General features: G+C 43.8%; 1 protein-coding gene across 1 annotated transcript; it reads left to right on the plus strand.

The window, feature by feature from the left end:
- The first annotated feature begins 890 nt into the window (after nucleotides 1–890).
- On the plus strand, nucleotides 891–7206 carry LOC138983034 (uncharacterized). Its single transcript, XM_070356437.1, has 2 exons — nucleotides 891–1284; nucleotides 5844–7206. The coding sequence occupies exons 1-2, from the start codon at nucleotides 891–893 to the stop codon at nucleotides 6263–6265; spliced, it is 816 nt and encodes a 271-aa protein (XP_070212538.1). The 3' UTR covers nucleotides 6266–7206.
- The last annotated feature ends 13350 nt before the right edge of the window (nucleotides 7207–20556 follow it).

Raw genomic sequence — 20556 nt, forward strand, 5'->3', positions numbered from 1 at the left:
CAATGCTAAGATCGTTACTGAATTACGGGCCAGTAAAAACGGTTCAGAAGCATGTCAATGCTAAGATCGTCACTGAATTACGGGCCAGTAAAAACGGGTCAGAAGCATGTCAATGCTAAAATCGTTACTGAATTACGGGCCAGTAAAAACGGGTCACTGAGAAGCATGTCAATGCTAAGATCGTTACTGATATACGGGCCAGTAAAAACGGGTCAGAAGCATGTCAATGCTAAGATCGTTACTGAATTACGGGCCAGTAAAAACGGGTTACTGAGAAGCATGTCAATGCTAAGATCGTTACCGATATACGGGCCAGTAAAAACGGGTCAGAAGCATGTCAATGCTAAGATCGTTACTGAATTACGGGCCAGTAAAAACGGGTCACTGAGAAGCATGTCAATGCTAAGATCGTTACTGATATACGGGCCAGTAAAAACGGGTTAGAAGCATGTCAATGCTAAGATCGTTACTGAATTACGGGCCAGTAAAAACGGGTCAGAAGCATGTCAATGCTAAGATCGTCACTGAATTACGGGCCAGTAAAAACGGGTCAGAAGCATGTCAATGCTAAGATCGTTACTGAATTACGGGCCAGTAAAAACGGGTCACTGAGAAGCATGTCAATGCTAAGATCGTTACTGATATACGGGCCAGTAAAAACGGGTTAGAAGCATGTCAATGCTAAGATCGTTACTGAATTACGGGCCAGTAAAAACAGGTCACTGAGAAGCATGTCAATGCTAAGATCGTTACTGATATACGGGCCAGTAAAAACGGGTCAGAAGCATGTCAATGCTAAGATCGTTACTGAATTACGGGCCAGTAAAAACGGGTCAAAAGCATGTCAGAGACTAGAGACAGTCTTTCCATCTAATTGTCGGTTTATCCACATGCAGGAGCTCCTCAGTGGGGCTGACGTCATCATCACATGTCCCCAGGCATTCCGAGACAACGAGAAGAACACCATTACATGTGTCGTCAACAGCACATCGATCGCCAAACTCCCCTGTGCAGTCCCGCCGACTCAAGTCAACTTTGTAATCACGAAACGAACTGAAGAAAGCAGCAGCTCCATGTGTTATGCTACCTACCCTTGCACGACGACGTCACATCCTACCACCAGCAGACCGTGCAGCTGCACCGACAAGACCCCAGCTGGTATTTTCTCCTACACGTTTCTGTTCGCTGCCAACAAGACAATCCACGAAAACGCGAAATTAGCATGCACAGCGTGTGCTGGTCCAGTCACCGAACGTCAAGAAAACTGTGATTCTCTCAACTTTGGTAAGAACCCTTTCGTATGTCACACTTCGACATAAACAATCAGACAAGTAGATATACAGATAGTAAGACATATAGACAATCGATCATACATACAGAGTGACAGTAAGGTATACAGACAAGTACAGCTAGTAAGACATTGACAATCAGACATACACTGAGCACAAAAGGTTAAGGATATTTTTTCAGTGGTATAGCCCAGATGTTAAACGGCAGTTTTTTGGTCAGAAATATACGTGTATTTGAAGATCATTCTTTCTTCTGCTCAAAAATGTGTTTCTGGAATCTGAGCAATATCTGGATATGACGTCACAGGTCCGAGACCACGCCTACCCTCACAAATAGCGTTTTTTGACGGCATGATTCACTTTCAACCGTCGAAACGGTGACTGAATGATATTTTGACCAAAAAGTTTATTTGGTGTCTTACCTAATAAGTCATACAAATTTCGTTCAAATCCGCCGCGCAGTCAGGCTGATCCAGCGTGTAAAGGAGAGTGACCACAATCCTGAACAAGTCGCGTAAGGCGAAATTACTACATTTAGTCAAGCTGTGAAACTCACAGAATGATACTGAACGCACTGCATTTTTTCACAATGACCGTAGTCCGGATCCGCTGCTCGTGTTAAACGCAGTGAAACTGACGAGACTGTTTCGCGCGGTAGTGGTTTCGCTGTGCTGCATAGCACGCTTTTCTGTACCTCTCTTCGTTTTAACTTTCTGAGCGTGTTTTTAATCCAAACATATCATACCTATATGTTTTTGGAATCAGGAACCGACAAGGAATAAGATAAAATTGTTTCTAAATTGATTTCGAAAATTTAATTTTGATCATAATTTTTATATTTCCTTTGAGAAGCCATAACAGTTATTATAGGGCTTAGAAATAAGCTCTAAAATTCTCAATCCCGTTTGAGTGGACTTCGCCTTCAAAGGTGATTGTGGTGTTTCGGCACTCGGTTACATTTGGCGTCGTCGACAGGGATGGGACTCGACATGAAATGTTCAGGCCACTGAATCATTTTCGTGCTGTTCCCATTCCACCATCCTGGGAGGGACCTAAGCTTGGTGGGTCCATGGTTCGGAACTTTGGGGACAAAGTTCATTCAAACGGGGTCGAGTGTGACAGGGAGACTACCGTCGCCCCTCACAGCAGACTCTGCAGAGTTGTTCGCCTTAGAAGTTGTGAGCTATTTATAGCTAGCTCGCCAGGCAACACCTGTGGATTGTAGAGTTCTGTTTGTGATGGGGTCTGGCGGCTTTTGTCTCTCTGTATGTTCTTGCCTTCCTTTGAGTGGGCACAAACTGGTGGATGAAAATGTTCACACGTGCTCTAAGACGGCGAACCGCCACGCTGTCTGTCTCTGTCTCGCGATTCAAGTAAGTAGATAAATGAACTAAGAATTAAAATAAATGTTAAAAAAAACACCATAGAGACAGAGAGAAGGAAGGATCAGGTTTATTCATGTGTGGGAGGTTTTCACATTGAAAATGAGATGAGTTGTTTCACAGTAAGGAAAAGATGGGTGAAAAAGTCACCTCTTCGACTGTAGAGAGATTGACGAACAATAATGCGGTATGATACCAGATTCACACTCGTTGCTCTTTCTAGCATTTCAATTTGTGTTGGTTTAACCTCGTGTAAATCTGGTATTACAGAGCAAGCCATGTAAGCATTTCTCTATACCCTCACCAAACAGAAGATAGATTAATGAATTAATAAACAAATTTTTTAAAAATTATTGAATGAATGAACGAATAATTCAATAACTAATTAAAAAGAACAGATGAAATTTGGCAAAAGTAAACATTTTAGCAGTGTTCACATGCTTGTTGTTCTTCAGAGTCCCATGACGGTGACAGTCGCACTGCAGGCGATGACGCAGACAGCAACAGTCCTGGCAATACCAACTACAAAGACGGCAACAAAACCAGTCGCACTGCAGGCGATGACGCAGACAGCAACAGTCCTGGCAATACCAACTACAAGATCGGCAACACAGCCAGCAACGCCAGTGACATGAAGGGCAGCAGCTCGAGTAACCTTGCACTCATCATCGGGGCCATAGTAGGGGGTGTCGCTGCCGTTGCCATGGCAATCGGCACCGCGGCGTGGTGCTAACCAGAGGAAGCCAGCGTGACGTCATACTGACCATAGGAAGTTAGCCAGACGTCAGAGGAACTATAGAAAATCAGCGTGACGTCATATGAACCATAGGAAGTCAGCCAGACGTCAGGGACCATAGGAGGTCAGCGTGACGTCATAGGAACCAAAGGAAGTCAGCATGACGTCATCAGAACTATAGGAAGTCAGCGTGACGTCATAGGAACCATAGGAAGTCAGTGTGACGCCAGACGAACCGTAGGAAGTCGGCGTAACGTCATGGGAGCCATAGGTAGTCAGTGTGACGTCATATGAACCATAGGAAGTCAGTATGACGTCAGAGAAACCGTAGGAAGTCGGCGTGACGTCAGAGGTACCAATAGGAAGTCAACGTGACGTCATATAAATAATAAGAAGTTATCGTGGCGTCAGATGATGATGATCTTTATTTTTCAAGGATAGAGGTTTAAGGCTAAGCCTTTTCTTACAACCGGTGGATGAACAGTAGGAAGCCAGCGTGACGTAAGGGGATTTTTTGTATTTGAAATAGTCCATTGTAGTCGGTGTAGGCCTTAAGCTTATTTTAATCGTTTGTCCAGTATTTAATTTTAATTCTCTATTTTTGTATGAACTCAAATGTTTAGTGTTCTCAGTATGTCTTGTTAGGCTAAGTTCTATTTAATCAGAGTATGTTTGTGTGTGCTTATACCTAGTGATATTGTAAAGCGCATAGTGCTTTTAGTTATGCGCTATAGAAATCTCCTTCTATATATATATACGACTAGTGTCTGTCTTTGTGTGTGTGTGTGTGTGTGTGTGTGTGTGTGTGTGTGTGTGTGTGTGTGTGTGTGTGTGTGTGTGTGTGTGTGTGTGTGTGTTCGCGATGCACGGCCAAAGTTCTCGATGGATCTGCTTCAAATTTTCAACACGTGCTCTCAGTGCGCAGCGCTGAACCGATTTTGGTTTTTCTGTTCATCCATTCCCAGTAACTCTTCCTTATCTTCTCCAGTGTTTTGCGTTTATCTCCCTTCCTTCGTGTGGCGTCAATCCATATTCCCGTTACTATTTTTAGAAGGTCACTGTCCACAACGCTCAATCCATATTCCCGTTACTATTTTTAGAAGGTCACTGTCCACAACGCTCCTTATCTTCTCCAGTGTTTTGCGCGTTTATCTCCCTTCCTTCGTGTGGCGTCAATCGCGTACGGTGCGCCACTCACCCGGTATTCGGCTCTACTTCTTCCCGGCGAAGCCGGCTACCCGGCGAAGCGGGTATTCATCTAGTAATACATAAATAAATAAATAAAGGGGAACCATTGGAAGTCAGCGTGACGTCAATTAAACCGTGGGAAGTCAGCGTGAAGTCAGAGGAACCGTAGGACGTCAGCGTGACGTCAGAGGAACCATAGGTATTTGACATCCCAGAACAAAAATACTGTATATATATAGATGCACATGCGATGTTGGAAGGACTGTGGTATGCATGTAATGTTGCGTATCCAATGTCCACTCATGTTAAAAGAGCAGTGTCATACCGGCCATCTTTCCCTGTAATCATCTACAGGTAGTTGACGTTGGGATCATGTCACAGATTAATATCACTAAAAAAATGCCACTTTTCTTGACCACTGGTCCAGGCGAATCCTGATGAAACAATCCTAGTACATGTATGTCAAAGATAAACAAATTCATGGTCCTTTTCGAAGCTCGTCTTATCTGATTCTTTGTGCGAGTGTGTGCGTTTATATGTGCACGTGAGAGAGACAGACAGACAGGCAACCTCTTTCGATTCTCATCGTATTTGATTCTTTGTGCCATAACGGGTTTTCACCAACACACAGAGCAGAGCTGACTGAAGAAAAGTTCGGACTGTATACAATGCAAGGGAAGTAACTGTAGAAAATGGTAAAACATTCGTTGGTATGATTTTGAAAAGGAGTTGCTTCCCTACAACTAAAATTTGCGAATCATCTACGCTCTTGCTATGTTTAGATAGATAAATGAACTAAGAATTAAAATAAATGTTTAAAAAAAACATAGAGACAGAGACAGAGGGAAAACCCAGGAAAGATCAGGTTTATTCCTGTGTGGGAGGTTTTCACATTGAAAATGAGATGAGTTGTTTCACAGTAAGGAAAAGATGGGTGAAAAAGTCACCTCTTCGACTGTAGAGAGATTGACGAACAATGCGGTATGATACCAGATTCACACTCGTTGCTCTTTCTAGCATTTCAATTTGTGTTGGTTTAACCTCGTGTAAATCTGGTATTACAGAGCAAGCCATGTAAGCATTCTCTATACCCTCACCAAACAGAAGATAAATTAATGAATTAATAAACAAATTTTTTAAAAATTATTGAATGAATGAACGAATAATTCAATAACTAATTAAAAAGAACAGATGAAATTTGGCAAAAGTAAACATTTTAGCAGTGTTCACATGCTTGTTGTTCTTCAGAGTCCTATGACGGTGACAGTCGCACTGCAGGCGATGACGCAGACAGCAACAGTCCTGGCAATACCAACTACAAGATCGGCAACACAGCCAGCAACGCCAGTGACATGAAGGGCAGCAGCTCGAGTAACCTTGCACTCATCATCGGGGCCATAGTAGGGGGTGTCGTTGCTGTTGCCATGGTGATCGGCACCGCGGCGTGGTGCTACAAGAAGCGGTCGAGCGGTGGTCATAACGCCCACAACAACACCAGGTCCGACACGCCGCCTCCGATCGTGAAAACAGCTGGTCCCTCTGCGGACAGGGGTCTCGCTGCCCGATCTGACGTCAAGCCGACAGAGGAGGATAATAGAGATACTGCTTCTGAGACCAGCGACCCCTCGTATGTCAGCGAAACGTCAGAGGAAGCCAGCGTGACGTCATAAGAACCACAGTAAGTCAGCGTGACGTCAGAGGAACAATGGGAAGTCAGCCAAACGTCAGAAGAACCATAGGAAGTCAGTGGGACGTCAAAGGAACCATAGGAAATCAGCGTCACGTCAGAAGAACCATAGGAAGTCAGCCAGACGTCAGAGGAGCCATGGGAAGTCAGCGTGACGTCAGAAGAACCATAGGAAGTCAGCCAGACGTCAGAGGAGCCATAGTAAATCAGCGTGACGTCAGAAGAACCATAGGAAATCAGCCAGACGTCAGAGGATCCATGTTAGGAAGTCAGCGTGACGTCAGAGGATCCATAGGAAGTCAGCGTGACGTCAGAGGATCCATAGAAAGTCAGCGTGACGTCAGGGGATCCATAGGAAGTCAACATGACGTCAGAGGATCCATAGGAAGTCAGTGAGCATTCTGCCACTCATGTATTTGACATCCCAGAACAGAAATACTTTATGTGCACATGCAATGTTGGAAGGACTGTGGTATGCATGTGATTTTGCGTATCCAACTAAAGGTAACGGCCGTATTTTCTTGGTAATCATCCACAGGTAGTTCCCGATGGGATAATGTCTCAGATTACTCCCACTAAACAATGCCACTATTCTTGACCACTGCCCTAGGCGATTAATCCTGATGAAACAGAATCTTATTATGTCAAAGATCGAGACATTCATGGACTTTTTCGAAGCTCATCTTATCTGATTCTTTGTGCGGGTGTGTGCATTTATGTGTGCACGTGAGAGAGACGGACAGACAGGTAACCCCTTTACGAATCTCATCTTATTTGATTCTTTGTGCCAAAACGGATTTTCACCAACACACAGCAGAGTTGACTGAAGACAAGTACGGACTGCATGCATTGCAAGGTAAGTAACTATAGACAATTGTGAAACTTTCGTTTGTATGCTTTGAAAAGGAGTTGCTTCGCTGTATTCAAAATGTGCAAATCATCTACGCTCTTGTTATGTTTAGATAAATAAATAAACAAAAACTTAAAAGGAAAACAGAGAGAGAGAGAGAGAGAGAGAGAGAGAGAGAGAGAGGGAGAGAGAGAGAGAGAGAGGGTTTATTCATCTGCGGTTTTCATATAAACAGTAAGGAAAAGATGGCTAAAAAAGTCACCTCTTCGACTGTAGAGAGACTGGCGAACAATGCGGTAAGTTTGATTGTTCATTTGTTACTCTCCCATCGCTCGTCTGTCCACCGCCGGTGTAACACGAGAAAATTACTCAAGAAACTTCAAAAACAGAAAGAAAATAATGAAATTATCAACTTCCACGAAAAGAAGGCTATTTGTTATATTTTTTTAAAGCTCGAGGGCTAGTTATAAGTTATTTTCAGCAAGCTTCTTTATGAATTAATGAAACCAGCTTTTAGTTTGTATTTTCTTCTATTTGTTGAAGGTGGTCCATATTTGAGGACACACACATACTTTTAGATTTTGCTATTATGTTTTTGTTTGCAGTAGAAAGTCTGGGTCAACACTGCTAACATGTAACAAATACAGTCATAGCTGTCATACATAGCAAATTTTGTGTGATTACAGCTTTGGCTGTGGACAGAAACTAGTCAGTTTTAAGCGTCAAATTTAGAGTGAACGCTGCCTTGAAACTGACTGTGTTTAAAAAAAAGAAAAAGCCTAACGGTTTTGAGGTTAGTGTTTCTGCAACTGTTTTGACATGTGCAAGTTATGCAGAGAGGGTAAATACATCGAATGAAATTGCTTTGAGCGCTCTAGCACCGTTAGTTTGTCAGAACAGGAGGTGGTCCATACTATTGGAAGCCGGTCCATATTAGGGGTCCTTCCCCAACATCTCTCCCCTTAGCATGTTGTCTGGGATGCAAGGGTGGTTTATATTTCTTGTACCCGAGGTCTCGGGATGAGAAAAACCTGGAATATGTGTACAAGAAACGAAAAACAATTCCCCTGGACGTTCTTATAAGCGGGCTCCACTGTACCACGAAGCCGCGACCACCTGAAACTGATGTAATGCTACTTGAGATCGCCTTTTGACCCGTCGGTCTTATTTCTTCTCGTCCCGTCGTGTCTACCTGGGCCTGTTGATCAAAGTCCAAAGGTAATGTTACCCAGCCCTATCTGCCCTGTTTACTTTGCAGCCGTGACACAGATACACAGCTGATTCCATGCACTGACCCTCCTGCGACTGGAAATATACAGACGCTACTTGACCTGTATTCAATCGAAATGACCTGTTTATTGGTGATATACGAGGGTCAATGGAAAAATTCCGAGCCCGACTAGGAAGGAGTTGACTCGCGAGACTATAACAAATTTACATATCAACATTGTTCCTCCGAACCCTGGATAGCTTTCCGCACAGAATACTCCAAACTCTCTTTTGTGAGATGCCAACAGTATCAGCAATGTCATAAATGCCCATTGGTTAATTTTGCATCACCATTGCGTGTACAGCATCAACGGTTTCTTGAGTTGTGACAGTTGGTGGTCTTCCACACCATTTGTCATCTTAAACGGGTTTCCTTCCAAGCCTGAATTAAGCTGACTACCTTTTTACTGTGGTGTATAAAGGGGGATCCCTGCCAAATGTTCACATCAAGTCATTATGAATTTCCAGTGGTCCACATTTGTTTTCTCACAAATATTGGATCCCTGCCCTTTGTTAGTTTTCTTCATTGTGGGGAAAACAGTGGGGTATGGTACTTTGAGAAACCAAGGCACACAAACTAACCGGTAAAAAAAAACACGTAATGTTTTGCATGAAGTCTTTACAAGAACCTTGTTTAATTCATGCCAAGTTTTTAATGTCTACGTCAATTCCTTCCTGGTCGGGCTAGGTACTTCTCACTTGGCCCTCGTATACATATATACACACTATATATAGCGTATAGTTCGGATAGACAAAGCACCATCATCTGATTTTGGGATGACCCTTCGCCCTTCACTGGGCGGCAACTCATGTTAGGATAACTAATTCAAGGGCTGACGTTTGTATGCAAGTTCAGTTGAATACTACACGAAACAGCGCCGAGACACTCACTGACAATGCCAATGACAATTCTTTATTTTACGAGGGTAATAGATTAAGCAGTGATCTGCTTTGACAGAGAGAGAGTAAAAGAGAGAGTGAGAGAGAGAGAGAGAGAGAGAGAGAGAGAGAGAGAGAGAGAGAGAGAGAGAATAGAGAGAGTGATAAGAGAGACTCGAGAGAGGTGAGGGGTGGCCAGAAAACGGTCGCAATTCGCAGGATAAAGCTACACAGTTAGATGGTGTTGATTTGTTTTAATTATGTCATTACATACCAAAAGTACTTTAACATTAGTGTGTTTGAAAAAGCATTCAAATTATTATTCCAAAACATTAGGCCAACACGAACAAACTGTCTTGTGTGACTTTCCAAAGGATCCGGCAGAGTCTGGTTGGTGAAATGAGACAAGCGCCGCCATAATAATTTCATGAGCCGTACACCCGTGACCGTCAACATTAACATTTGGCAAACTTCCGATATTTACACCCCCGGTATAGGGGTGTGTATAGGATTCGGTCGATGTGTTTGTTTGTTTGTTTGTTTGTTTGTTTGTGTGTTTGTGTTCGCATATAGATCTCAAGAATGAACGGACCGATCGTCACCAAACTTGGTGAACAGGTTCTATACATTCCTGAGACGGTCCTTACAAAAATTGGGACCAGTCAAACACACGGTTAGGGAGTTATTGGTGGATTAAGATTCTACAAGGACTTATAGAGGGACATATTAATGGTCAAAGGGAAATAACCTTCTCAGTTGGTGGCAGTGAGAATGGTAAGGACGGGGGTGTTTTTCCTACCTCGGAGGAATTTCTTGTTCTTGACAGTTTTGCGCGTGTCAAAGTGAAGGGACTTCAAAATGAAAGGGTGCTGTTATTGGACTTCAAAATGAAAGAGTGCTGTTATTGGACTTCAAAATGAAAGAGTGCTGTTATTGGACTTCAAAATGAAAGAGTGCTGTTATTGGACTTCAAAATGAAAGAGTGCTGTTATTGGACTTCAAAATGAAAGAGTGCTGTTATTGGACTTCAAAATGAAAGGGTGCTGTTATTGGACTTCAAAATGAAAGAGTGCTGTTATTGGACTTCAAAATGAAAGGGTGCTGTTATTGGACTTCAAAATGAAAGGGTGCTGTTATTGGACTTCAAAATGAAAGGGTGCTGTTATTGGACTTCAAAATGAAAGGGTGCTGTTATTGGACTTCAAAATGAAAGGGTGCTGTTATTGGACTTCAAAATGAAAGGGTGCTGTTATTGGACTTCAAAATGAAAGGGTGCTGTTATTGGACTTCAAAATGAAAGAGTGCTGTTATTGGACTTCAAAATGAAAGAGTGCTGTTGTTGGACTTCAAAATGAAAGAGTGCTGTTATTGGACTTCAAAATGAAAGAGTGCTGTTATTGGACTTCAAAATGAAAGGGTGCTGTTATTGGACTTCAAAATGAAAGAGTGCTGTTATTGGACTTCAAAATGAAAGAGTGCTGTTATTGGACTTCAAAATGAAAGAGTGCTGTTATTGGACTTCAAAATGAAAGAGTGCTGTTATTGGACTTCAAAATGAAAGAGTGCTGTTATTGGACTTCAAAATGAAAGAGTGCTGTTATTGGACTTCAAAATGAAAGAGTGCTGTTATTGGACTTCAAAATGAAAGAGTGCTGTTATTGGACTTCAAAATGAAAGAGTGCTGTTATTGGACTTCAAAATGAAAGAGTGCTGTTATTGGACTTCAAAATGAAAGAGTACTGTTATTGGACTTCAAAATGAAAGGGTGCTGTTATTGGACTTCAAAATGAAAGGGTGCTGTTATTGGATGTCAAAATGAAAGGGTGCTGTTATTGGACTTCAAAATGAAAGGGTGCTGTTATTGGACTTCAAAATGAAAGAGTGCTGATATTGGACGAGAAGGCCGGGGTAGGTGTGTGACGATGACCCAGATCGTGTCAGTACGCACGAAGGACTTCACCTTTAAGATCCCAGCAGCACTATCAGTATGATCATGTCGTGAGAAAAGTCTTACGAATAATTTCTGAAGAAATGAATTTTAGGCAAGTCGGCAAGGAAACAGATACGTCAACCACCACCTTGATCAGTCCAACATCAACAACAGCATCACAAAGAAAACAACCCCCCCCCCCCCCTCCCCACCCCCCGTTATCCTCATCTCGAGCCGTCATTATAAAACTCGCAAAAATTATTACAGCCTCACACCCTTTCCGGGTTCAAAATCCAGCTGATGCGGTGATCGGTGCACAAGTTCTTACTGTCAAGTGCATAGAACTCATTGCCAAGAGAACAAGCGCAACATGTTTGATGCGTGGCCTTACTGTATGACGGCTTACTAGTGCCAAAACCTTGATAATTACCATTTTCACGTGTTATTTACTAATTTTCCCGGGAAAATTACTAACTTTCACCTGTTATTTACTAATTTTTAGTTTTGGCTCACTTCCTGACGGATTGCTAGTGCCAAAACTAAAAATTAGTCATTTTCCCGTGACAATTACTAATTATCCCGTGAAAATGAGTAACTAACGAGTGAAAACAGTAACTGACAGCGTTAATTAGTAATTATCACGTGATAATGGGTAACCCCAGGTTTTGGCACTAGTAAGCCGTCATATTACTGACTTTTTGTTTACCCTTGATAGTGCACAGAGATCGGGTCATATCATTCAACCCAGTAGTTCTCGGTTACGAAAGCAAAACAGTGACCTCAACTTTTAAACTTGAAACCGTTTTGAGCTCTAGGTCACTTATGTATGTGTGGCGATGGACGTATAGGTAACTTGTAAAACTGCACAAAATGTTTATTAAAAATGGTTTGGGTCAATCATTCCAATGTGACAGAGTTACTCAGTAATACCCCTTTCACGGCAGCTGCTCTGAATTGACAGAGTTGTCTCCCAGCCTTGAGCGTGAGCTATTTATAGTAGCTCTGCGTTTCTTGTGCGTCAGTGCACAGCTCACGTGTGTCAGATTTAGATAGAGAATACTACATGGCTGGCTGGGTCGTAACAGATTTAGATAGAGAATACTACATGGCTGGCTGGGTCGTAACAGATTTAGATAGAGAAAACTACATGGCTGGCTGGGTCGTAACAGATTTAGATAGAGAATACTACTTGGCTGGCTGGGTCGTAACAGATTTAGATAGAGAATACTACATGGCTGGCTGGGTCGTAACAAATTTAGATAGAGAATACTACACTAGTACATGGCTGGCTGGGTCGTAACAGATTTAGATAGAGAATACTACATGGCTGGCTGGGTCGTAACAGATTTAGATAGAGAATACTACATGGCTGGCTGGGTCGTAACAAATTTAGATAGAGAATACTACATGGCTGGCTGGGTCGTAACAGATTTAGATAGAGAATACTACTTGGCTGGCTGGGTCGTAACAGATTTAGATAGAGAATACTACATGGCTGGCTGGGTCGTAACAAATTTAGATAGAGAATACTACATGGCTGGCTGGGTCGTAACAGATTTACACGAGTAATTTTTTTGTGAAAGGTTCGGGAAACTCTGATGTTTTGCTTTCTCTGATGTGTTACGGACTCTCTCTGGACTATCACTCACGGACACACGTACAAAGACATACACGTCTTTCTCTCCATTTCGTCCACAACAGATGACAATCAGTGTGACAGCAGGAGAATACTGGCATGGCAAACTTTATTTCTGTGTTTCTCGTTCTTCCCTCCTCCTCTTCGCCAACCCGACCGAAGCCGGTGGCTACAAGCCACAATACAAAGTTGACTACATCTTGTCAGTTAGTGGAGCACACTACAAAACACGTCCACTCTCTCTCGTGTCTCTTCAAAGTTCTCTTTTTCACTCTCACATATCATGTACAAAGTAAGTCCAACTTTAGCTAGAGACGCAGACAGACATCCAATCACAATCCTAGTAAGTTATTAGTAACACCACATTCTGAGATGATACGACATTTCATTGGTCAGTAAAGACAAAGAAGGGGGGGTAGAACAGAACCACCAAGCGCCCAGCTATTACACGCACTTTGTATCTCTCACTATCAAAGGAAATCACATCCTCTTGACAAAACGCCGCACATACCCAGTCAAGCTGGCGGCACATTAGGCTACATGACGACCACTTGGGGCCCGTCTAGGGCGAGCCTCTGACAAGTCCACCGCCCACTTCAAAAGAGATAAGAAACTTCCTTCACCCAAAAGGGAGACTGTTAATTGTCTGCAGCTGGCTGGACACGGCTAGCGAATACCAGCGTTTTTCAGTTAACAGATAATGAATAGACACAAAACACAAACTGATCGGCAACAAAGACTGAACTCACAATGACAATCAGTAGCTTTATTCTACAATTGGTGACTGGTCGCCCTGTCACATTTTTAAATATTGAACTGCGAGCGAAAGCTATAGGTCCGACACAGCGAGCCGTGCAGTTTTCTGTTTTTATCCTACATACTGAGAGAGACCACTCATGACGTGTGTATATCATGTAAATGAGGTCGGGTCAAACTAGGCTGGCAGGGACCTGCTTTTCCACTGCTTATGATGCCAAAGTCACCGAGACAAACTTCAGTGTGAAAACACTTTAGCTCCTGCTGTTTCCCTTGAAAGAATTTTGAGAACTTACACGTCACGCAACACATTCTAGAGTGACGTTTCTTTGGTGTCATCCCAACCTGCCGCTTCCCAGCCTGCCGTATCCCACCCTGCCGCACCCAACCTGCCGCATCCCACCCTGCCGCACCCCAACCTGCCGCATCCCACCCTGCCGCACCCCAACCTGCCGCATCCCACCCTACCGCACCCAACCTGCCGCATCTCACCCTGCCACACCCCAACCTGCCGTATCCCACCCTGCCGCACCCCACCCTGCCGCATCCCACCCTGCCGCACCCCAACCTGCCGTATCCCACCCGGGCCTGCCGCGATGTCGTATGTGTGTGTGTGTGTGTGTTATGTTATATGAAGTCTTTATATCGCGCGCGTATCTCCAGACTCGGACTAAAACATTCATTCCCATGTCATTTCATTCTTGCTTCCATCTCAGCCGTCTGGCACACTTTAAGGATCAAATATTTATCTAACAGGGTTCACGTGACTGCCTTCCAAATAAGGGCACACCCAAAATCGACAAAAACTTCAGATACCAATTTAAAAAAATGACGAAAATTCTGAATAGGCATCTTAGTAAGACTTTGACATACGAGGAGAAACTTGTTAGAGTCAAACGGGCCAATCGGGTATCCATTCAGAACACCGAGGTTGTTTGGTTTCGCTATCTTGTGTATTTCTTGTGTTATGCCGTGCCTACTGATCATGTGTCGATCGCACGAGCGGCCGTCAAAAACGGGAGGTTATTGCGGCAATGTTGGGGGGGTATCATAAGAAAAAGCGTTGTATGATCCTGAGAGTGTGGCCTACATACAAGTGTACGTAACCTACATCGGCTATCAGTGGTTTGTATCTGTGAAAGTTTCGGGAAACTGATGTTTTGCTTTCTTGATGATGTGTTACGGAGTCTTTCTCTGGACTATCACTCACGGACACACGTACAAAGACATGAACGTCTTTCTCTCCATTTCGTCCACAACAGATGACAGTGTGACAACAGCAGAATATTGGCATGGCATACTTTATTCCTCTGTTCGCTTCTCTCCTTATCTTCGCCTACCCAGCCGAAGCCGGGTGGCCACAAGCCACAACTTGACGTACAAAGTTGACTACATCTCCTGAGTTAGTGGAGCACACAACAAAATACGTCAACACTCTTCCGAACTGAGTTCTCGAAGTTCTCTCTCACACCCAAGCATGTACACACATAATTCAACTTTAGCTTGGGTAACAGACATCCAATCAACTCTTAGTAACCACCCGTAACCACGACACTCTAAGCCGGTTCCGTGTTTCATTGCCGGTGTAGGGCGGGGATGTAGCTCAGTCGGTAGCGCGCTGGATTTGTATCCAGTTGGCCGCTGTCAGCGTGAGTTCGTCCCCACGTTCGGCGAGAGATTTATTTCTCAGAGTCAACTTTGTGTGCAGACTCTCCTCGGTGTCCGAACACCCCCGTGTGTACACGCAAGCACGAAAAAATCCAGTGAGAGTTCGGTGGGTTATAGAAACACAAAAATACCCAGCATGCTTCCTCCAAAAACGGCGTATGGCTGCCTAAATGGCGGGGTAAAAAACGGTCATACACGTAAAATTCCACTCGTGAAAAAAACACGAGTGTACGTGGGAGTTTCAGCCCACGAACGCAGAAGAAGAAGAAGAAGAAGATTGCCTGTGTCACGATTTCATCTTTCGCCTGTGTACATATTTCCCCCTCGATATATACTCAAGACTGAAATGTTGTTTCCTGGTAAAATTAAGAAGTGAAATTATTTATGGACGAAAAGCATATCAGTTTCTTGCATGTGAAGAAAATTGGTGGTGAAATGTAATAGATTTCACCCCCAAAATCGATTTATTCGAAAACGTGTACCGAGTAGTTACGTCCCTTGAGTAAGAAGGGAAACATTTTAGGATGAATCAAATTTCTAAGTTAAATTAAAAAAAAATTGGTTGGACAAATTTGGCCCCATGAATGTAAGGTACACAAGGTCGCTCATCAGTACTATCGAAGGGTGATTTTTTGTTCAGTGTAGAGTTTATACTAAATCAACGAGGCCGAGAATCGAAATATCACCACGGCGAAAGATGAAAACGTCACACCGGGTTAAACTAAAGACAAGGGAGGGACAAACCTCAAAGCCTCCTCGACGGCACGCTTTATCCAACCGTATCAAATGAAATCACACCTCCCGGCTTGACTGAAACTTCCCCGCTCACGTAACAACACCTGCAGGCTCCCCGGACCTAGTCTCTCCGACACAAGGTGTCGGCTTAGGGGCTTGCTTTTAACTGAAAAGACCGATAATCGATTGCAGCTGTTGTAAGATGGACACGCTCCACGGGTCCACCTGTGCACAGGTCAGCATCCCAGCACTTACAGTTTACAGAACAATGAATGGGACACAAAACATAAAGCGATCGGCAACATGAACTACAAACACTAGATTGGACAATGACAAAAACTTTACTCTATAATTGGTGACTTGTCGCCCTGTCACATATCGTTACAGAAATTTGTTCAGATGTTATGCAACTTCATATTCTGTCAAAGTGTCAGTCAAGTTTCATGTCGCCATGACCACCGTGAGCGGTGTGCTCCGCTTTTAGCCAGTTCTGAATCGGTGCGCTTCGCCGTCAGGATATCTGACTGTGCCACTTTCTGTCTTCTCGTGAACAGGTAGCATTGAATCTGATGCAGCAAAACTGAACAGCTCAACTGAGGCGCTATTGTACACTGAATGCACAAATCAAAGTCAAACACACGGCAAAAACAATTGAAGAAATATCGAATAATGCATCGGGAGCTTTATGGACACTAAACTTGACTATTCCCCTGGTTTCCGTGGGAAGAGTAACTGTGCTTGTAACATGTTGGGACCCATCTCGTCATCGGCGCTTTTCCGGAAATGACCTGCGCTTTGTTGGAATTCCAACAATGGCCGCCATTGTAGGAATTCCAACTTTGCACTACGCGATTCTAGAAATGTACCGCGCGCATAGTGAGAAATCTGCCCTTTCTTAGAATGCGATGTAAAATTAAACAAGTCCTGATGGCCTATGATGATCCTTGTGTTTTAAAGTGATCAATGCTTAGTCTTCAAAAAGCAGATGCTTTGTATAACGCACCAAACCAACCGAATTACAAAAAGCAAAAACACTTTTGATAACTTCGGCGGGCTGTAACAACACAGTTCAACGACCCATCCCACTCGACCAAAACGCACCAATTGTACGTAATTTGTAACGTTTCAGATCTTACATTTTACAACAAAAACACAACAAGAGTGTTTCGATATTACTTTTCACTGGTAACTATCGATTGTAATAATTTTTTACTCAGTCTTAACTGATTACATATTAAACTCACACAGTCTCTCTGGACTGCAGAGACAGCATTACGTCCCTTTACTGAGTAGGCTCTTGTCACTGCATGGTAATCCCCTAGGTTCTTGAAACGTGACTCTGTGCAAGTCTGTGCGCTATATTGATGTGATTGATTGTTGCAAAATGTTGATCCAAATTAAAGAGGATTTCAGCCTGTTGTAACAAACTAACACTCTACTCAGTCTGAGAAAAAAAATCATTGTGTTCAAAATAGATCGAGACAGCAGCAACTAGCTAGCTGCATGCGCCGAGTGTACGTCACTGAGAGAATTGTTACACAGTGTACCCACCCCCCCCCCCCCCCCCCCACCCCCAATTCAAGACTTCCCCTGTATAAGACCTTGCTTTTTCATATACCTTATTCATGACCTGTGAAAAGGGTATACTTTTTTGTGCCAGTCGAAGGGTTGCCAGTTCTAGAACGAGGCAGCTCGTTTCCGGAAATGCGGCGCTTTGTTGGAAATCAAATAAGGTTTCGGGAAATCCCGATTATTCGAACTCTGCCCCGGATTCTTACTTTGCGCCCAACATAACATTTCATCCCGCAGTGCCGAGACAGATCGATGTTACACTCAGAGTAGGAATCGTTGGCAGAGTTGGAATATTCGGTAAATCTCACTTGATTTCCAACAAAGCGCCCCATTTTCTGAAACGAGTTGCCTCGTTCTAGAAATGGCAACCCTTCGACTCGCTCTAAAAGCATACCTTTTTCAAAACTTGATTTAAACCTCCAAAAAAAGTTTAATAAAGTGAGAAAATCAGGTTATGAATAAGGTTTATGAAAAAGCACAGTCTTAAAAAGAGGAAGTATTAAATTTGGGGGTGGGGGGGGGGGGGGGGAATGAGGTGAGGGAGGGGTCAACTGTGTAACAATTCTCTGACAATCAGCTCATGCATGTGTTATCTCCCATTAAAAACATTTGGGACAAAAATCGGTGCATCTCGGATGACTGTGACACAAGGTGTCCTCAGTTCTACAGGTATGACAGAACACAGGACATGAGCTAGAACGTTTCCTTGTGCATTTTTAAGGGGGAGTTTCCAAATTTCTTTTAGGGACAATTCGACAACGCAAAGCGTTTAGTTGAGGGCACGCAGCGTTCGAACCTCCTAGGGGGTCCCAGGGCATGACCCCCCCCCCCCCCCCCCCCCCCCCGGTGTCCGACATAAGCTCGAACGACAAAAGCTCGAACGACAAAATCTCGAACGACAAATGCTCGAATGGACAAATGCTCGACGCGACAAAAGCTCGACGCGACATATGCTCGAACGACAAATGCTCGAATGGACAAATGCTCGACGCGACAAAAGCTCGACGCGACATATGCTCGAACGACAGATGCTCGAATGGACAAATGCTCGACGCGACAAAAGCTCGACGCGACATATGCTCGAACGACAAATGCTCGAATGGACAAATGCTCGACGCGACAAAAGCTCGACGCGACATATGCTCGAACGACAAATGCTCGAATGGACAAATGCTCGACGCAACCAAAGCTCGACGCGATAAAAGCTCGAATGTCGTTCTCGGTGTTATTTTGCCTGTCTGTGTTATTTTAAAATGAGAGAGAGAGAGAGAGAGAGAGAGAGAGAGAGAGATTTGGCCCGGGATTGACTGTTTATCAGGAAAGGTTCAGGTAAGCGGCACTTCGCCTCGTTTGGAGAAACCCTGTGTTCAACCCAGCCATGTGGTGCGTTCATGAAAGGACGATTGAACATGAACCAAGAACCACAAATGCACTAGAAGGCTAGCATCGCCGAGTCCAGTCTATCATTGGCAAAGATCATCCCAATCTCTGGGACTTTCTCAAATTCCTGAAAGGAGATCAAGCGCACACAGACATGGCAATTCACGCAGCCCGCTGTGGAGAGCAACGCAAGAAGCGCCGGAAGAAAAACGAGCGACAAGAGCATCGCATTCTACGGCTGGTCAGCCAGTACGCGGAGCGCACCACAGAGCGTCTGTTCATGGAGTTCCTTTTCGGAATGGCCAACAACATTTCCTACTACTCATGATCCGGTCCTTGACGACTCTGTGTGTGTGTGTGTGTGTGTGTGTGTGTGTGTGTGTGTAAAAATGACACCAACAGGGACCGAGTCTGTGTATTGATGGCTACTTTGTAGTTTAACCAGTCTTACCTTTGCATTTTACCCCTTACTAATTTTTACTAGAAATCGCATTTGAAAAATCGTATAAGATGCATATGTATAAGATGCATTAGCATTTTACCCAGTATATATTATGAAATGAAGTTATTGATGAATATTTTTGTTGTAATGGTGTGTGTGTGTGTGTGTGTGTGTGTCTGTGTGTGTGTGTGTGTGTGTGTGGAATCCAGCAGCGTGCTAACAACAACCACAACAACCACAACCACAACCACAACCACGTGATATCAAACAAATTTAGTTAATTTGTCGCTCGAAACTAGAACAACATCACCGTGACAGTTTCAGATATGACGTTATCAGAGTAGTTTTGACAGCGTCATTCTACAGTCCGGTCGAGCTTCTGTCGTTCGAGCATATGTCGCGTCAGTCGAGCTTTTGTCGCGTCGAGCATTTGTCCATTCGAGCATCTGTCGTTCGAGCATATGTCGCGTCGAGCTTTTGTCGCGTCGAGCATTTGTCCATTCGAGCATTTGTCGTTCGAGCATATGTCGCGTCGAGCTTTTGTCGCGTCGAGCATTTGTCCATTCGAGCATCTGTCGTTCGAGCATATGTCGCGTCGAGCTTTTGTCGCGTCGAGCATTTGTCCATTCGAGCATTCGTCGTTCGAGCATATGTCGCGTCGAGCTTTTGTCGCGTCGAGCATTTGTCCATTCGAGCATTTGTCGTTCGAGATTTTGTCGTTCGAGCTTTTGTCTTTCGAGCTTATGTCGGAAAATGATGATAAAAGCAAGGAAAAGGAGCAATCTGGTTCAATCTGAGCAAAGAAACTTCCTCTGATACACCTTCCAAAAAATAAAGTTAAGGAGACAAATTTGGATCGAAACTAGGACAATTGACCGATTCGGTGCAACCTGAGCTAACAAATTAGCCAACTACTTTCAAAAACCGTCACTTTGAAGACAGAGGCCGGCTCCTTGGGGGGTCCGGGGGCATGCTCCGCCGGGACAAATTTGATAAAAATCAAGGAAAATGGAGCAATCTGGTGCAATCTGAGCCATCATTAAATTTAGTCAAGTTTTGACTAAATGTTTTAACATAGAGGGGGAATCGAGACGAGGCCGGTGTATGTGTGTATGTGTGTGTGTGTGTCTGTGTCTGTGCGTGTGTGTAGAGCGATT

This window comes from Littorina saxatilis, linkage group LG12 (assembly GCF_037325665.1).
Source record: "Littorina saxatilis isolate snail1 linkage group LG12, US_GU_Lsax_2.0, whole genome shotgun sequence".
Taxonomy (NCBI): Eukaryota; Metazoa; Mollusca; class Gastropoda; order Littorinimorpha; family Littorinidae; genus Littorina; species Littorina saxatilis.